At 44.2% G+C, this 14,480-nt stretch overlaps 1 protein-coding gene and 1 non-coding gene across 3 annotated transcripts; both read left to right on the plus strand.

Moving 5' to 3' along the window:
• The first annotated feature begins 332 nt into the window (after positions 1-332).
• Positions 333-418, plus strand: LOC120987504. Its single transcript, XR_005776100.1, has one exon. It is a non-coding gene; the product is annotated as a small nucleolar RNA SNORD71 (small nucleolar RNA).
• A 4,499-nt stretch (positions 419-4,917) lies between these two features.
• RPS27L (ribosomal protein S27 like) lies at positions 4,918-13,715 on the plus strand. 2 transcript variants are annotated; one of them, XM_040413661.1, is made up of 4 exons: positions 4,918-5,029; positions 10,459-10,567; positions 12,494-12,604; positions 13,486-13,715. In XM_040413661.1, the coding sequence occupies exons 1-4, from the start codon at positions 5,024-5,026 to the stop codon at positions 13,512-13,514; spliced, it is 255 nt and encodes an 84-aa protein (XP_040269595.1). In that variant the 5' UTR covers positions 4,918-5,023; the 3' UTR covers positions 13,515-13,715. The 2 variants fall into 2 exon arrangements, with proteins under 2 accessions (XP_040269595.1, XP_040269594.1); XM_040413660.1 differs by lacking the exon at positions 4,918-5,029 and adding an exon at positions 10,182-10,319.
• The last annotated feature ends 765 nt before the right edge of the window (positions 13,716-14,480 follow it).

A 14,480-nucleotide genomic window follows, 5' to 3' on the forward strand; every position in this document is an offset into this window, starting at 1 on the left:
GGTTAGTCTATGCAGACTAACCAATCGGATCGCGGCAGTGAAAAAATGCCGGTTTCAGGCTCTGATCTGCGCTCTGCAGATCAGAGCCTGAAATCAGATAGTGTCCTCGTGCCCCTCCCCCGGTCTGTGCGCCAACCAAGCCCCCCCTTGTCCCCACCTGCCCCTTATGAAGTTCCCCCCGCTCCCATCCACATTCCTGCAGCCTGCCCAGTGCCCTGATGCGGTCCGCCTCCTGCCCCCATTTGCGCTGCCCCTCAATGCTGGCCATACCCCCCCAACCCCCCCCGCCCCCCTTTTCAAGGCTGCCCCCATGCCGTGCGGTCCCCCTGCTGTGTGTGATGGCGGCGGCTCCATTCCTGAGCCGCCGCCATCAGCAGAGAGTGTCAGCTCTATGCTGACACTCTGCTGTAACCCCATAGAAGCCGCGGCAGTGGCATCCATGGGGTTAATAGAGGGAGGGGGCTCCCTCTCTCCACCATTGGGGCTGCCGTGCTGCGATGGCAGCGCCCGATGGTTGCCATGGCAACCGGACGCTTTGCAAAAGCATCCGCTGTTGCCACCTACAGGGCATCTGATTGTATTATACTTTGCAATGCAAGAGCATTGCAAAGTATAGTACAGCCATCAGCCCCACTGGATCTTCGAAATCCAAGAGGGACTTAATTAAAAAAAAATGAAAATAATAAAAGTAAAAATAAATAAATAAATAAAAATGTAAAATTAAAAAAATAAATTTTCCTATAAAAAAAAAAAACTACACATATTAGTTATCACCGCGTCCGTAACGACCGTCTCTATAAATATATCACATGATAGACCCCGTCTGATAAACACCATAAAAAAAAAAAAAAAACTGTGTAAAAAAAGCCATTATTGTCACCTTACATCACAAAAAGTGCAACAGCAAGCGATCAAAAAGGCTTATAACCCCCAAAATAGTACCAATCAAACCGTCACCTCATCCCGCAAAAATGATACCCTATTTAAGACAATCGCCCAAAAAATAAAAAAGTTATGGCTCTCAGACTATGGAGACACTAAAACATCATTTTCTTGGTTTCTGAAATGCTATTATTGTGTAAAACGTAAATAAATAAGAAAAAGTATACATATTAGGTATTGCCATGTCCGTAGCGATCTGTTCTATAAAACTGTCATATGACCTAACCCCTCAGATAAACGCTGTAAAAATAAATAAATAAAAACTGTTCCAAAACAGCAAATTTTTTGGTCACCTTGCCCCATAAAGTGTAATAATGAATGATCAAAAAATCCTATGTACCCAAAAATGGTACCAATAAAAACCTCAACTCTTTCTGCAAAAAACGAGCCCCTGCACAAGACGATCGGCAAAAAAATAAAAAACATATGGCGTTCAGAAAATGGACACACAAAAACATAATTTCTTTTTCAAAATTGCTTTATTATGTAAAACTGAAACAAACAAACAAAGAATGTAGACATATTTGATATCATTGCGTCCGTAACAACCTGCTCTATAAAAATAGCACATGATCTACCCTGTCATATGAATCTTGTAAAAAAAAAAAAAAAACACTGTGCCAAAACAGCCATTTTTCAGTTACCTTGCCTCACAAAAAACTTAATATAGAGCAATTAAAAATCATATGTACCCCAAAATAGTACCAATAAAACTGGCACCTTATCCCCTAGTTTCCAAAATAGGGTCACTTTTTGGGAGTTTCTACTGTAAGGGTGCATCAGGGGGGCTTTAAAGGGCTTCTGTCACCCCACTAAAGTCCTTTTTTTTTTTGGGCTAGTTAAATTACTTATATTGCGATATATGAAAATATAATGGTCTTACTTTGATTCAGCAGTTTCTTCTAAAAACGAAGTTTTATAATATGTAAAATTAGGTCTCTACCAGCAAGTAGGGCGGCTACTTGCTGGCAGCAGCTGCAGAAAACCGCCCCCTCGTCGTGTTGATTGACAGGGCCAGCCGGGATCTCCTCCTCCGGCCAGCCCTGTCGGCATTTCAAAAATCGCGCGCCTGTGTTCATTCGGCGCAGGCGCTCTGAGATGAGGAGGCTTGCCTCCTCAGCACTCCCTCAGTGCGCCTGCGCCGATGACGTCTTCTATTTCGGTGATGTCATCGGCGCAGGCGCACTGAGGGAGTTCTGAGGAGGCGAGCCTCCTCATCTCAGAGTGCCTGCGCCGAATGAACAAAGGCGCGCGATTTTTGAAATGCCGACAGGGCTGGCCGGAGGAGGAGATCCCGGCTGGCCCTGTCAATCAACACGACGAGGGGGCGGTTTTCTGCAGCTGCTACCAGCAAGTAGCCGCCCTACTTGCTGGTAGAGACCTAATTTACATATTATAAAACTTCGTTTTTAGAAGAAACTGCTGAATCAAAGTAAGACCATTATATTTTCATATATCGCAGTATAAGTAATTTAACTAGCCCAAAAAAAAAAATATGACTTTAGTGGGGTGACAGAAGCCCTTTAAATGGGACATGGCATCTAAAACCAGTTTAGGAAAATCTGCCTTCCAAAAACCATACAGCGTTCCTTTCCTTCTGCGCCCTGCCGTGCGCCCTTACATCAGTTTAGGACCACATGTGGGGTGTTTCTGTAAACCGCAGAATCAGGGTAATAAATGTTGAGTTTTGTTTGGCTGTTAACCCTCAATGTGATAAACAAAAAAATGTAATAAAAATCTGCCAAAAAAGTGAAATTTAGAAATTTCATCTCCATTTTCCTTTAATTCTTTTGGAACACCTAAAGGGTTAACAAAGTTTGCAAAATCAGTTTTGAGTAACTTGAGGGGTGTAGTTTCTACAATGGGGTCATTTATGGTGGGTATGTAAGCCCCACAAAGTGACTTCAAACCTGCCATGGTCCTGGTCCTTCTGTCACCAGGTTTTGGGCTATAGAGATGTGGACATGCACGGCTAGATCGCCGCTAGCATGTCCGCAATATATCTGTCCTATAGGGCTGTGTGCTTTTAATTTCTTTAAAAAAGGATTTTGTAGATATGTAAATTAGTCTTAAATGTGTCCAAGGGGCTGCACTAACCTTCCTGGAGCCCAGCCATGCCCACCTGTGAAGGAGCCCAGCACCGCCTATGTCCTCCGAATCTCCTCCTTTCATCACCGATAGATTGCCGTAATCTCGCGATGCGCGAGCTCGCGCATGCGCAGTTCTTTCCCTGAGGCTGATGCCAGCACAGGGAAAGAACACTATACCGGCACTGCGCATGCGCGAGCTCGCGCATCGTGAGATTACGGCAATCTATCGGTGATGAAAGGAGGAGATTCGGAGGACATAGGCGGTGCTGGGCTACTTCATAGGCGGGCGTGGCTGGGCACGGCTGGGCTCCAGGAAGGTTAGTGCAGCCCCTTGGACACATTTAAGACTAATTTACATATCTATAAAATCCTTTTTTAAAGAAATTAAAAGCACACAGCCCTATAGGACAGATATATTGCGGACATGCTAGCGGCGATTTAGCCGTGCATGTCCACATCTCTATAGCCCAAAACCTGGTGGAAATTTTCTTTAAAATTTTAAGAATTGCTTCTAAACTTCTAAGCCTTCTAACGTCCAAAAAAAATAAAATGACATTTCCAAAATGATGCCAACATAAAGTATACATATGGGAAATGTTAAATAATAAATATTTTATTAGGTATCACTTTCTGTTTTAGAAGCAGAGAAATTGAAATTTTGAAAATTGTGAATTTTTCATAAATAAAGGTGAAATATATTGACTCAAATTTATGACTATCATGAAGTACAATGTGTCACGAGAAAACAATCTCAGAATGGCTTGGATGAATAAAAGTGTTCCAAAGCAATTACCACATAAAGTGACGCATGTCAGATTTGTAAATTTTGACCTGGACACTGGGGCATCAATGACCCTTGGTCATGAAAGGGTTAAAGGGGATTTCCCACCATAAACATTTATGGCATATCCACAGGATATGTGTTTAGGGACCTAGCTGCGCCTAGGGAAAACTGCGAGAACAGCTGATCGCGGGGGTCCTGTGTGTCAGACCCCCACCGATCAAATACTGATGACCTGTCCTGAGGATAGAGCTTCAATATTAAAATCTCAGAAAACCCCTTTGATGCACACGACTGGACTTTTTATCCATATGCTATTGGCATTTATTTTATTTTTTCAATGGCTCATTCATTTCTTTGGGGCTATGCATATTTTTTCGTATCTGTGTGGCCGTTGGGCTTGAGGCCTAAGAATCATAAAACTCCTAAATCATCAATGTGCACCATTTTGGGTTTTTTTTGGGGGGGGGGAGTACACATTACTGCTGTAAAATTATTGGAGGGATGAATCAAAGCTGGTTCAAAGGAAAACTGCTGGAGTGTGTCACAGCCATCAGCTTCTATGGAGAATTTACGGTATGTTCACGTGTGGCGGGTACACCGTGGATTTTCATGCAGCACATGGGCAGTCCACATCATAAACTGACCTGTGGTGTGGATTTCAAACCTGCAATATGTCAATTAACCTGGGGATCTCCATCATGGATTTCACCCTTTGCAATGGAGAGGGTGAATCCACAGCCATGTAATTCATGGGGTTTTTTTGGTCATGTTTTTGTTGATCCGTAGTAAAATGCGCAAAAGACTTTTCCACCAATTTTTATGTCCTATGTGGAGCCACCCTAAACCGCCAAACTGATTGCGCTTATGTCCCAACACTGACACCCAATTAGGCCAACTTTGCGCCATTTTGCTCTCTTGTAAAAAAAAATAATATATATATCTATATCTGTGCATTCTGTCATGGAGTGCAGGATCCTCCCTAAAATTGCAGCACATGAACCCCCACTGTGAAGAGCAGTCATGCTGCTGACAGGCCGCCATGTAAACGAAACGCAGCAGTCAGTCTTAACAAGTGTATGTGGTTGCCCGTAAGTAATATGGCCGCCAGCTGCTCAGTAAATAGCCTCCTGCTGGCACTGCCCGCCTCCTTGCCCGGAACTGGAAGCAGTGCTGCGTGGATTGTGTTGTTGATGTACACGTTGGAGTCATGCCTGTAAGTGACAGCTGGGGGGCTGGTGACGGGGACTGCCCGTCCTGCATTGCTGGGAGCGGAGAGTAGCGGCGCTGCCGGGGAAAGCTGCTCACATGGTGCGGTTATGTGCCATCTGGCGCGCGTTACCGCACGGTCAGGCCTTTCAGCAGACCGCATGGATATAAAGCGGTGTCTCAGACCAGGCTGACTAATGTGGCAGTGTCGGATTACCCCTGCGCCTCTATAGAAACATATCGGGGCTCATTTATTAAGGGACTCGCTTAATACTTTTGTAGTTCTAAAAAGTTGCAAGTCCCATTTTTGACAATATTTAGTTATGGGGCTGATTTTTACACTGTTTGACAGTTGGACGGGACGTGTTGGAGTCAGGGCAAATTTACTAACATTTATGCCTAGAAACCAGCATAAATGTTCAAAAACGACCCTAGCCGGGCCCGGACTGCCATAGACTCGCCGAACTTATGGTGACGCACACCCTCGTCATCTTACTGCAGCGTAGGGGGAGTCCAAGACCGGTGTATAAGCTGGTCTTAGTAAATGATCCCTATTGTGCTCCCCCCCCTAAAGGAGATCTCCAGTAAGGGCTGTTTCACATGAGCGAGTCCATTGGGGGAATCTTGCTCCATGTGAGCGTGACCCTCTGTTCTGGACTTTCAGGAGCGCAGGGCGTTATACTGATTTATAATGCTGTGTGCCTCTGCATGACCTTACGTCTACAGGGTCATAGTGACATAAAGCTGTCAACCATAGAAACATAGAATGTGTTGGCAGATAAGAACCATTTGGCCCATCTAGTCTGCCCAATATACTGAGTACTATGGATAGCCCCTGGCCCTATCTTATATGAAGGATGGCCTTATGTCTATCCCATGCATGCTTAAACTCCTTCACTGTATTTGCAGCTACCACTTCTGCAGGAAGGCTATTCCATGCATCCACTACTCTCTCAGTAAAGTAATACTTCCTGATATTACTTTTAAACCTTTGCCCCTCTAAAGTCCCCGCAGCGTTTACTTCCGGTGCGGCATGGTCACATGTGACTGGCTTCATATACCGCACTACAGTAGAATATATTGCATTTCCAGAGTACATTGCAGCCACAGTGTAGACACAGCCTTTTAAACGGGTTATCCATGATTGATGTAAAAAAATTAAAATCTTATAGTACACAAGGATCTCTTTCTAAGAGCTCATGCTCACGAATGTGTGCCGTCTGTACCTTGCATTGGGGACCGCAGATTGCGGTCTCCAATGCACGGGCACCATCTTTGTGGCTGCCACAGATGGATGCATACCATTTCAGCTTGAATGGGTCCATGATCCATCTGCACCGTAAAAAAATAGAATATGTAGTAGTCCCGTGCCTCCGTCCCGCACTGCACCTTCCAGATTGCGGACCCATTCCACATCCATGATGCTGTGCACAAACTGCTGGTGTCCATATATTACGGGCCCAGTCGGGACGGCTAGAACCAGCTCTGTACCCCACATGGATCCAGAGAGATCCCCATTCATTGCTGCAAATGTTCTGTTAGATTGAATCCAGGCTGTCAGCTCAGGGGACGTGTCCTTTCTGCTGTAGCTGAACATGTGCGCTGTAGAGGTGATTTTATACACAGTCGTGTCACATTATCATGATCACCAGCTAACATCCAGAGTAACCGCCATGTACAGCGCGGACAGAAGCTAGACGGGCTGGTGGTGACTCAGTAAGGTCCTGGTAGGTGGTCACAGGTATCTGGAGCCATGCTGACCGCAGTGTATCCCACAGCTGCTGGAGGGTCCGTGGGGGAGGATCCCTAGAGCGAACACAACGATCAAGGTGGTCCCACAGATGCTCATTTGGGTTCCATCTGGTGAATTAGGGGGCCAGGGTAATACTTGTAAGCCTTGTCATGCTCTTCCATCCAATGTCAGACATTTCTAGTAGTGTGACATGTCACATTGTCTTGCTGGAGGATCCTATCCGCCCCAGGGAAGACAATCAGCATGTATGGGTGTATGTGATCTACAAGGATGGATTCATACCCAAATCGGGCTTCCACATGGATGAATGGGACCAGGGAATGCCCCAAAAACATTCCCCAGACAATAACGCTGCCACCACCAGCTTGTGTTCTTCCAGCAATGGTTGCAGGGTGTTTGTTCTCCGATGTTCCTCTCCTGACACGCCAATATCCATTTTTTGAAATAAAGCAGAAATGAGACTCCTCAGAGAAGACAATCCTTTGCCAATCAGCGGAGGTCCAATTCCGGTACTTCTGCGGGAACTGAAGTCTTTTCTGCAGGTGCAGTGACCTTCCTTCTGCTTCAGAGCCCCATCAGTGAACCGTTTTACGGTACGGCTACATGTGTCAAACGACTTCTTGTCTCTGAAAAGTCATGAGACATGTCTTGTAATGATAGTAGATGGTGTTGCAATGTGACGTGCTGCAACTGTGATGTGACAATTGCAAAAAATCCTTCGCGTTGACACCAGGTCCCCAACTGTCAACACAAAAATGTATCAAGAAGTCGCTCATCACATGTCGCCTTGTGGCCCTAGCCTTAGACGCACATCTGGTAGCCCCTGGTTCATTCTGGTGGTGAGCTGCTCCACTGTGACGGTCTGCCCATGCGCACCTTTCTAGTCGACATTCATGTCTCACATCCGTGGCACATAGTGCTCTGCAGTTTCCACGTCTCTTATTCACAATGGTACGGTTTGTCCACTCGCCATACACATTCACCACAGCAGCATCCGAACAGTTAACAAACTGCGCAGTTTCATAAATAGTGTCACGCTGGGCCCAAAAGCCAACATTGTATAGCGGCTGTGCTTGGTATTGCATCTCAGCCCCATTCACTTCTATGGGGCTGAGCTGCTCCTAGGCCACGTGACCAATGAGCGTGACATCACGTGGCCTAGGAAAAGCTGAGAGAAGGCCGCTCACAGGAGCGCCATTGCCTTCTCAAACAGCTGATCGGCGGGGGTCCCTGATGTTGGATTCCCACTGATCAGATACTGGTGACCAATCCTGTGGTAAGACTTTTTATTTTATTTTTTTCTAGCATTTTTCATCACGTGTACTATGAGAAATAAATCTACAGTATGTGGAGAAGAAATTAGTGTGTAGTACCATCTAATGTGTGATTGAAAAACTGCACCGAAAGAGTCCATTATAATAGCAGAATCGAAAACGCAGATGAGAAAGTAGCCTTATATGTTTCTCCCCATCCTCCTAACATATACATGCTCAGCCGCGTATGCATGTGCAGTGAATGGGAAGAAGGGACAAAGCAGACTCCTCTGGCAGCAGCTTATCTCCCTACTAACAAAAGGATTGGGCAGCTGAATGTAATATGCCTGATCCTCATCTTCCACAACATCCGTTTTCAGGGGGGAGCCAGCCAAAATCTAAGGGCTGTATTACACCGACAGATTTTCTGACCTATTACACACACAGCTTTTTTGTTATACCTTTGGTCTGATTGGACAGATATTGTTCATATAATCTGTTGGTGTAATAACGGCCTAAGGCTACTTTCACGCCTGCGTTTTTAATTCCGGTTTTGAGATCCGGCAGAGGATTTCCAAACCTGAATTAAACTGTTCAGTTTTGTCCCCATTTATTGTCAATAGGATCAGGATGCATCAGTTCAGTTGTGTTTTGAGGCCGGACACAAAACTGCTGCAAGCAGCGATTTTTGTGTCCAGTTTGGAAAAACAAATCTCAAAATGTGAATTAAAAACGCAGATGTATAAGTAGCCTAATGTTTATGGGCAGCTTTAGCTGGAATCCATCTTGGGCTACATGCACACGAACGTTGTTTCTTTCCGTGTCCGTTACGTTTTTGTGATTTTTTGCGGATAGGATGCGGACCAATTTATTTTAAAATGTGCATGTCCTATTCTTGTTCATTTTAGGCATAGTTACAATGGATCCGCAAAAAAAAAACGTCTGGCATACGGATCCTCAATTTGCGGACCGCAAAACGCATACGGTTGTGTGCATGTAGCCTTACAATGTAGGTCTAGCATTTTTATTGGTGCCTCTAAATAATCCCAAGAAATCAACCTGCACTTCCATAGTGCCAGGCTGTTTTTACTTCCATTTAGGCTAGTTTCACACAAGCGTTATAATCCTCCAGCAGGCTATCCTGGTAGAGGAAAGCCTGCCGGAGTTCCTCGTATCTGGCGTAGCCGGATACTGCCTTTTCCCGCCGCAGCCCATTGACTATAATAGGACCTGGTAGAGATCTGGCCTAGTACACTCATTTATTAAACAGAAATACACCAAAATTAGCCGTATTTCTGGCTCGGATTGCGGCACAAAGGACCTTTGCTCTACAATCTGCGACAGAAATACGCCTAATTTCATCTGCGACTTTTCCCCGCTCACGCCATGTCTGAAAAAGTGGGTGTGGATGGGCCTGTTTTAGGCGTAGAAAATGGTCTAAATGTAAGGCCTCATGCACACGAACGTTGTTTGTTTCCGTTCCATTTTTATTTATTTTTTCCTGATAGGATGCGGACCCATTCGATTCAATGGGTCCGCAAAAAATGTGGACAGCACACCGTGTGCTGTCCGCATCAGTATGTCCGTTCCGTACCCCCACAAAAAAAATTCAATTTTAGGCATTGTTACAATGGATCAGCAAAATAAAACGGATGGCATACGGATGCCATCTTTTTTGCGGATCCGCAATTTGCCGACCGCAAAACACATATTGTCGTGTGCATGTAGCCTAAGACAGCAAGGAAGCTATCGCTATCTTACATTAAGGTGTGGAGGTGGATCCGCCGACGTTATGTAGAGGCCGGCGTCTGAACATAAATGTGGCGGATCCATTGCCAGTGCACAGCTTTATTAAGTCTGGTGTCTAAAATGCTGCTGTGTTTTTTATATTTTTTTTGTTTTGTTTTTTTTCCCATGCTGAAGAGTCCGGCGAAAAAGGATTTAACGGATATGTTTGGCACCTGTTTAACATCATGTGTATATGTTAAATGTGGGACACTGCCTAAGCGCTCATGCTTGTTACAAAACCAGCTATGAAAATCTGTCAAAGTCAAAGTCTGATGTAGATGTAAAACCTCTTTGTGTTCACACCGCAGCTATCGCTGGAGAGCAGCCAAAGGTTAATTGTTCTAGTTAACGCCGTCAGACCTGGCGGTGCTTACCGTGCCGAGTACATGTCTGTACATGTCTGCACACTATTTAGTCTGTGGACAGTTGGATGTATTTGCAGTATAACCCAGACAGTGAGTGGTATAACGGGCACCCATCCTTGTGTTCTAGCAGACAGCATGGTAAGACTGCTCATGCGGAGCTGATGTTCTCCGTTGTCTCCACATGTCCTGTACATTACATCCTGTATCTAGAATACGTTCTCATTTTCCTAGAAATTAAACTTAACAGTGAAATGTGAATATATTTTTTTTTTTTCAGTTGGCTAAAGACTTGCTGCATCCCTCCGCTGATGAGGAGAGGACTTGCCATAAGAAAAAGAGGTTGGTCCAGAGCCCAAATTCCTACTTCATGGATGTGAAATGTCCAGGTAAGAACTGACTGATTGATGCATTTATTTTTCACTTCGCATAGAAGTACAGTGACCCACATTTACAATTGTGGCATAAGATGCGTCAAATTTTAGACATCTTATTTTAGACATATTTATGAAAAAAATAAGCCAAAACGAAATAATCCACTGTGCCTTGTCTACCAAAGGGGCATGGCTTAAGGTGACCAATTTTGCGGCAAAATTATGGCACAAAATAGGTGGTATAAAGGTGTTCCAGACAGTCTAGAGGTGTGCCAGATTTATCATCCAGCATCAGCCACTGTGCTAAACCCTTTGACTGTGGCACGAATGGCATTAGGCATTCCCCAGCAAAGAGGTTTGGTGTAGGTGAAGCATTCTTCGTTTCTTGTCCAGTGATATCATTTGGATCAGATATGTTCACCGTTTTGCTCAGGCTGAGTTCTGGCATCTGGCTCCGGGAACCTTGGATGGGAAACGCCTAAATAAAGACAGTTTGTCTTTAACCCCTTAGTAACCGCCAATTCATCTTTTTTACAGCAATCGCTAAGGGTCCTTAGGCTAGGCCTCTGCCTTTTTACAGCAGCCTAGTCTAATCCTGTGCAGGGACTCTGATCCGGTCCTTTTAACCACTTAGATGCTGCAGGTGCTATTGACTGCAGCATCTAAGTGGTTTAGAAGGAGAGCGGTCCCTCTGTCTTCCATCAGCACCCTGTGAATGAGATTGCCAGTTGTCTTCGCATGGCAGCCTGGGACCTAATGAAGGCTCCAGCCCTGCCTACAGTGTATGCCTATCGGGCTGCTCCTCTCTGGTGCAGCCTGCGTGTGTCCGTCGGTATAACACTGACAGTATAATACACTGTACTGCATTATCAGTACAGTGTATGATGGAAGCGATCAAAAGATCGCCTGTTAGTCCCCTTGTAGGGCTAGTAAGTGGCTAAAAAAAGAAAAAGTTTAAATAAAAAAATATATACTTCTTTATTCCATTGGAAAAAGCTTTTCAATGGAAACAATAGCAAAAATAAAATCCCCGCCACATATTTGGTATCTCCATGATACTAACGCTAAATGCAAAAATCTGTTTTTGCTTATTCAGCCATCCAAAAAAATGAAATAAAGCTATCAAAAATGTTAACTAAACCAAAATAACTATGTAATCTATAAGTCGTCCCACAAAAATCAAGCCCTTCGTAGAAAGAAAAATAAAAAGCTCAGTAGAAAGAAAAAAGTAAAATAAAATTAGAGTTTTGGCATGCAGCGATATAAAAACAGAATGTGACAGTGAAAAGATGGGGGGAAAAAAGTTTGATCACGAAGACCCAAAACAGGCTGGTCAGTAAATGGTTAAACTGTAATACGCCACCTTGTTAGAAGATTAACCTAAGACGCCACTCTTATTTTAGGGCGTGTCCGTTGTAAGAGTGTTTATGTAGGAGGAAGTAGAAGATGAAGATCCAAGTATTCTATAGAAGTAAAGATCTATGTGTTGGCCAGTGCAGAAAATAAAAAGTGAGAGGTGCGGATACCTTTTTAATGACTAACTGAAAATATGATAAAAAAATAGCTAAGACCTAAGAAGTTCACAAATTTAGCTGTTTGTTCCATTTACTTGAATGGGACGAGCACTTGTGATGAGACTGCACCGCCAAGATGATGCACACTGCTCGTATGACTGCTGCCACCTCTTCAAACAGTCTGCGGGGGTGATGGGAATCGGACCCCCACTGATGTGATATTGATGAGCTATCCTGAGGATAGGTCATCTGTATGTACTGGCTGCACAACCCCTTTAACGATGTAGAATAGTATGTGATGTATATAATAGTACACTGCTGGTGGGTCAGCCTGACTTGTGTCACCTGTCCGGTATGTAGCAATGTAGTAGATGTACACGTTATGGTCAGCTCTATCTGTAATCTTTATTTCTGCTTTTCTTTCTAGGCTGCTATAAGATCACTACGGTTTTCAGCCATGCACAAACAGTTGTCCTGTGTGTAGGTTGCTCTACTGTGCTTTGTCAGCCCACAGGTGGAAAAGCCAGGCTCACGGAAGGTAATTTATGGGTTAATATGCTGCTTGTTTTATAGGTTTTTATATATATTCTCTTGGTTCAAGGGGTTGTCTGGCTTCAAGAGGAAAGCAGACAACTCAGGAGATCAACCTATGATAAAGAATAGATTACATACCTGACAGATCCCGCTCAACTTCTCCCGGCTGCAGCAGTGACGTCGCCGACAACACGTGACTGCTGCAGCCAATCACTGGCCACTGATTGGATGCAGTGGTCACGTGTTGTCATGACATCACCACTGCAGCCAAGAGTCGGCTCTGTCAGGTAACTAATCTTCTATTCTTTATTGCTGGGAGTTGAGCCTTTTGCAGAGTGGTGGAAACCTACTTGAGCTTTGAAGGGGTTGTTTGGACACCCATTAGGTTGTTGTATAAACTACAATGCAGATTTCCAATTGAAAACAATGGAAGGTGGATTGTGAGCGGAAACAGTGTGTGAGGGGAAAAAGGCTGTGTGAGGTAGGGGTGGATTGGCCTTCCAGGGAAGTTCCCTGGTGGGCCAATGCCCAGGCGGCCGCCTCCTCGCAGCCGGCCAAAGAAAGTTTTTGTGATTGACTGTGGTATTTGGCTCTGTTGGGACGGTATAATGTGCCACAATATGGTATTGCTGGCCCTGCCTTCCATCAATTAGGACCCAACTACAAAACAGGGCCATTTTTAGTATTTTTTTTCCAGGGCCACTCTAAGTTCCCAGTCCGTCCCTGTGTTACAAAGCAATTTTGGTGACTTTTTTTCAAAAGCACTTAAAAAAGGTACTTCTTCAGTTTGTTATATGACCAGTTTTGTGGTTTCGGCTAGAAACCACCTTCTAACATAAGACGTTGCTCCTTCTTGTAAGTAACACGGCATTCTTCTGTTCACAGGTTGTTCCTTCAGAAGAAAACAACACTGAGCTCTTTCTTCATAGCAGGACTGGATTCTGCCGCACCTTACCCTCAGGATGATTTGCCTTATGTCTGGTCTCGTGCACCACTTTTCTTGCTGTGGTATAGTACAGTCTCGTTGGCTTTTGTAATTCAGGGAGATTTGTTTTTGCAGTTGGACTTTGAATATGTGCAAACCATTTCCTAAATAAATGCAGAATTGCAATTGACAGTTGTCTTTTTTATTTTTTTTATTTTAAACCCTTAAACTGTTATGCTGTATATTTATAGGAAACAGTGCTATAGATCAGTCCTCACTGTATCTACATGTAACATTTTCAATCTGTGCCACCAGTACTGTTATATTTTGATACATCCGCTTCATAACTAGGAAAAAAATATTAGGGCACAATATTTGCACCATACTTTACAACTTTTTGACTTCTCACCACCTTTTCACCCACTCTGGTGCCTTTTCTTATGGTAACTGAATGCATCTAGTGTGTGTGTGCAGGATAATGATTATTACTTACTGGTGATTTGATTTTCCAGAGCCCATGACAGCACCACGAGAGAGAGGATCCGCCCCCACAGACAGGAAATCTGCAGAATAAAAGGGCAGACACTCTCCTCCCAATTCAGTGTGATATCCAAGCATCGGATTAAGTCGGCCAACATAGTGTTAGATAATTAATCTTCTTTTTTTTTTTTTAATGAAACACCCGTATGAGTATAAGAGAATCCAGATAACACAATAGGGAGGGAAAATAAGGGTGCTGTCATGGGCTCTGGAAAATCAAATTACCGGTAAGTAATCATCATTTTTCCCTTCGACCATGACTGCACCACGAGAGATTTACTAGACAAAAAATCTGGGTGGGAGAGTAGAAAGAAGCACCTTATCCCCAAAGGACGACCCCGAAGGAGAGTTCAAATCAAGCCATTAGTGTTTGAAAAAGGTTGAAGGAGAAGACCACGTAGCCGCTCTGCAAATA

Source organism: Bufo bufo, chromosome 1, assembly GCF_905171765.1.
Source record: "Bufo bufo chromosome 1, aBufBuf1.1, whole genome shotgun sequence".
NCBI classification, from domain to species: Eukaryota; Metazoa; Chordata; class Amphibia; order Anura; family Bufonidae; genus Bufo; species Bufo bufo.

Bases quoted from the DNA above. Each gene is read 5' to 3' on its own strand.
- RPS27L (XM_040413660.1), top strand. From the start codon at position 10,203: ATGTCTGTACATGTCTGCACACTATTTAGTCTGTGGACAGTTGGATGT. The intron at 10,320-10,458 runs GTAAGACTGCTC...TTTTTTTTTCAG, and splicing joins GTGTTCTAGCAGACAGCATG to TTGGCTAAAGACTTGCTGCA. The intron at 10,568-12,493 runs GTAAGAACTGAC...TTTTCTTTCTAG, and splicing joins CATGGATGTGAAATGTCCAG to GCTGCTATAAGATCACTACG.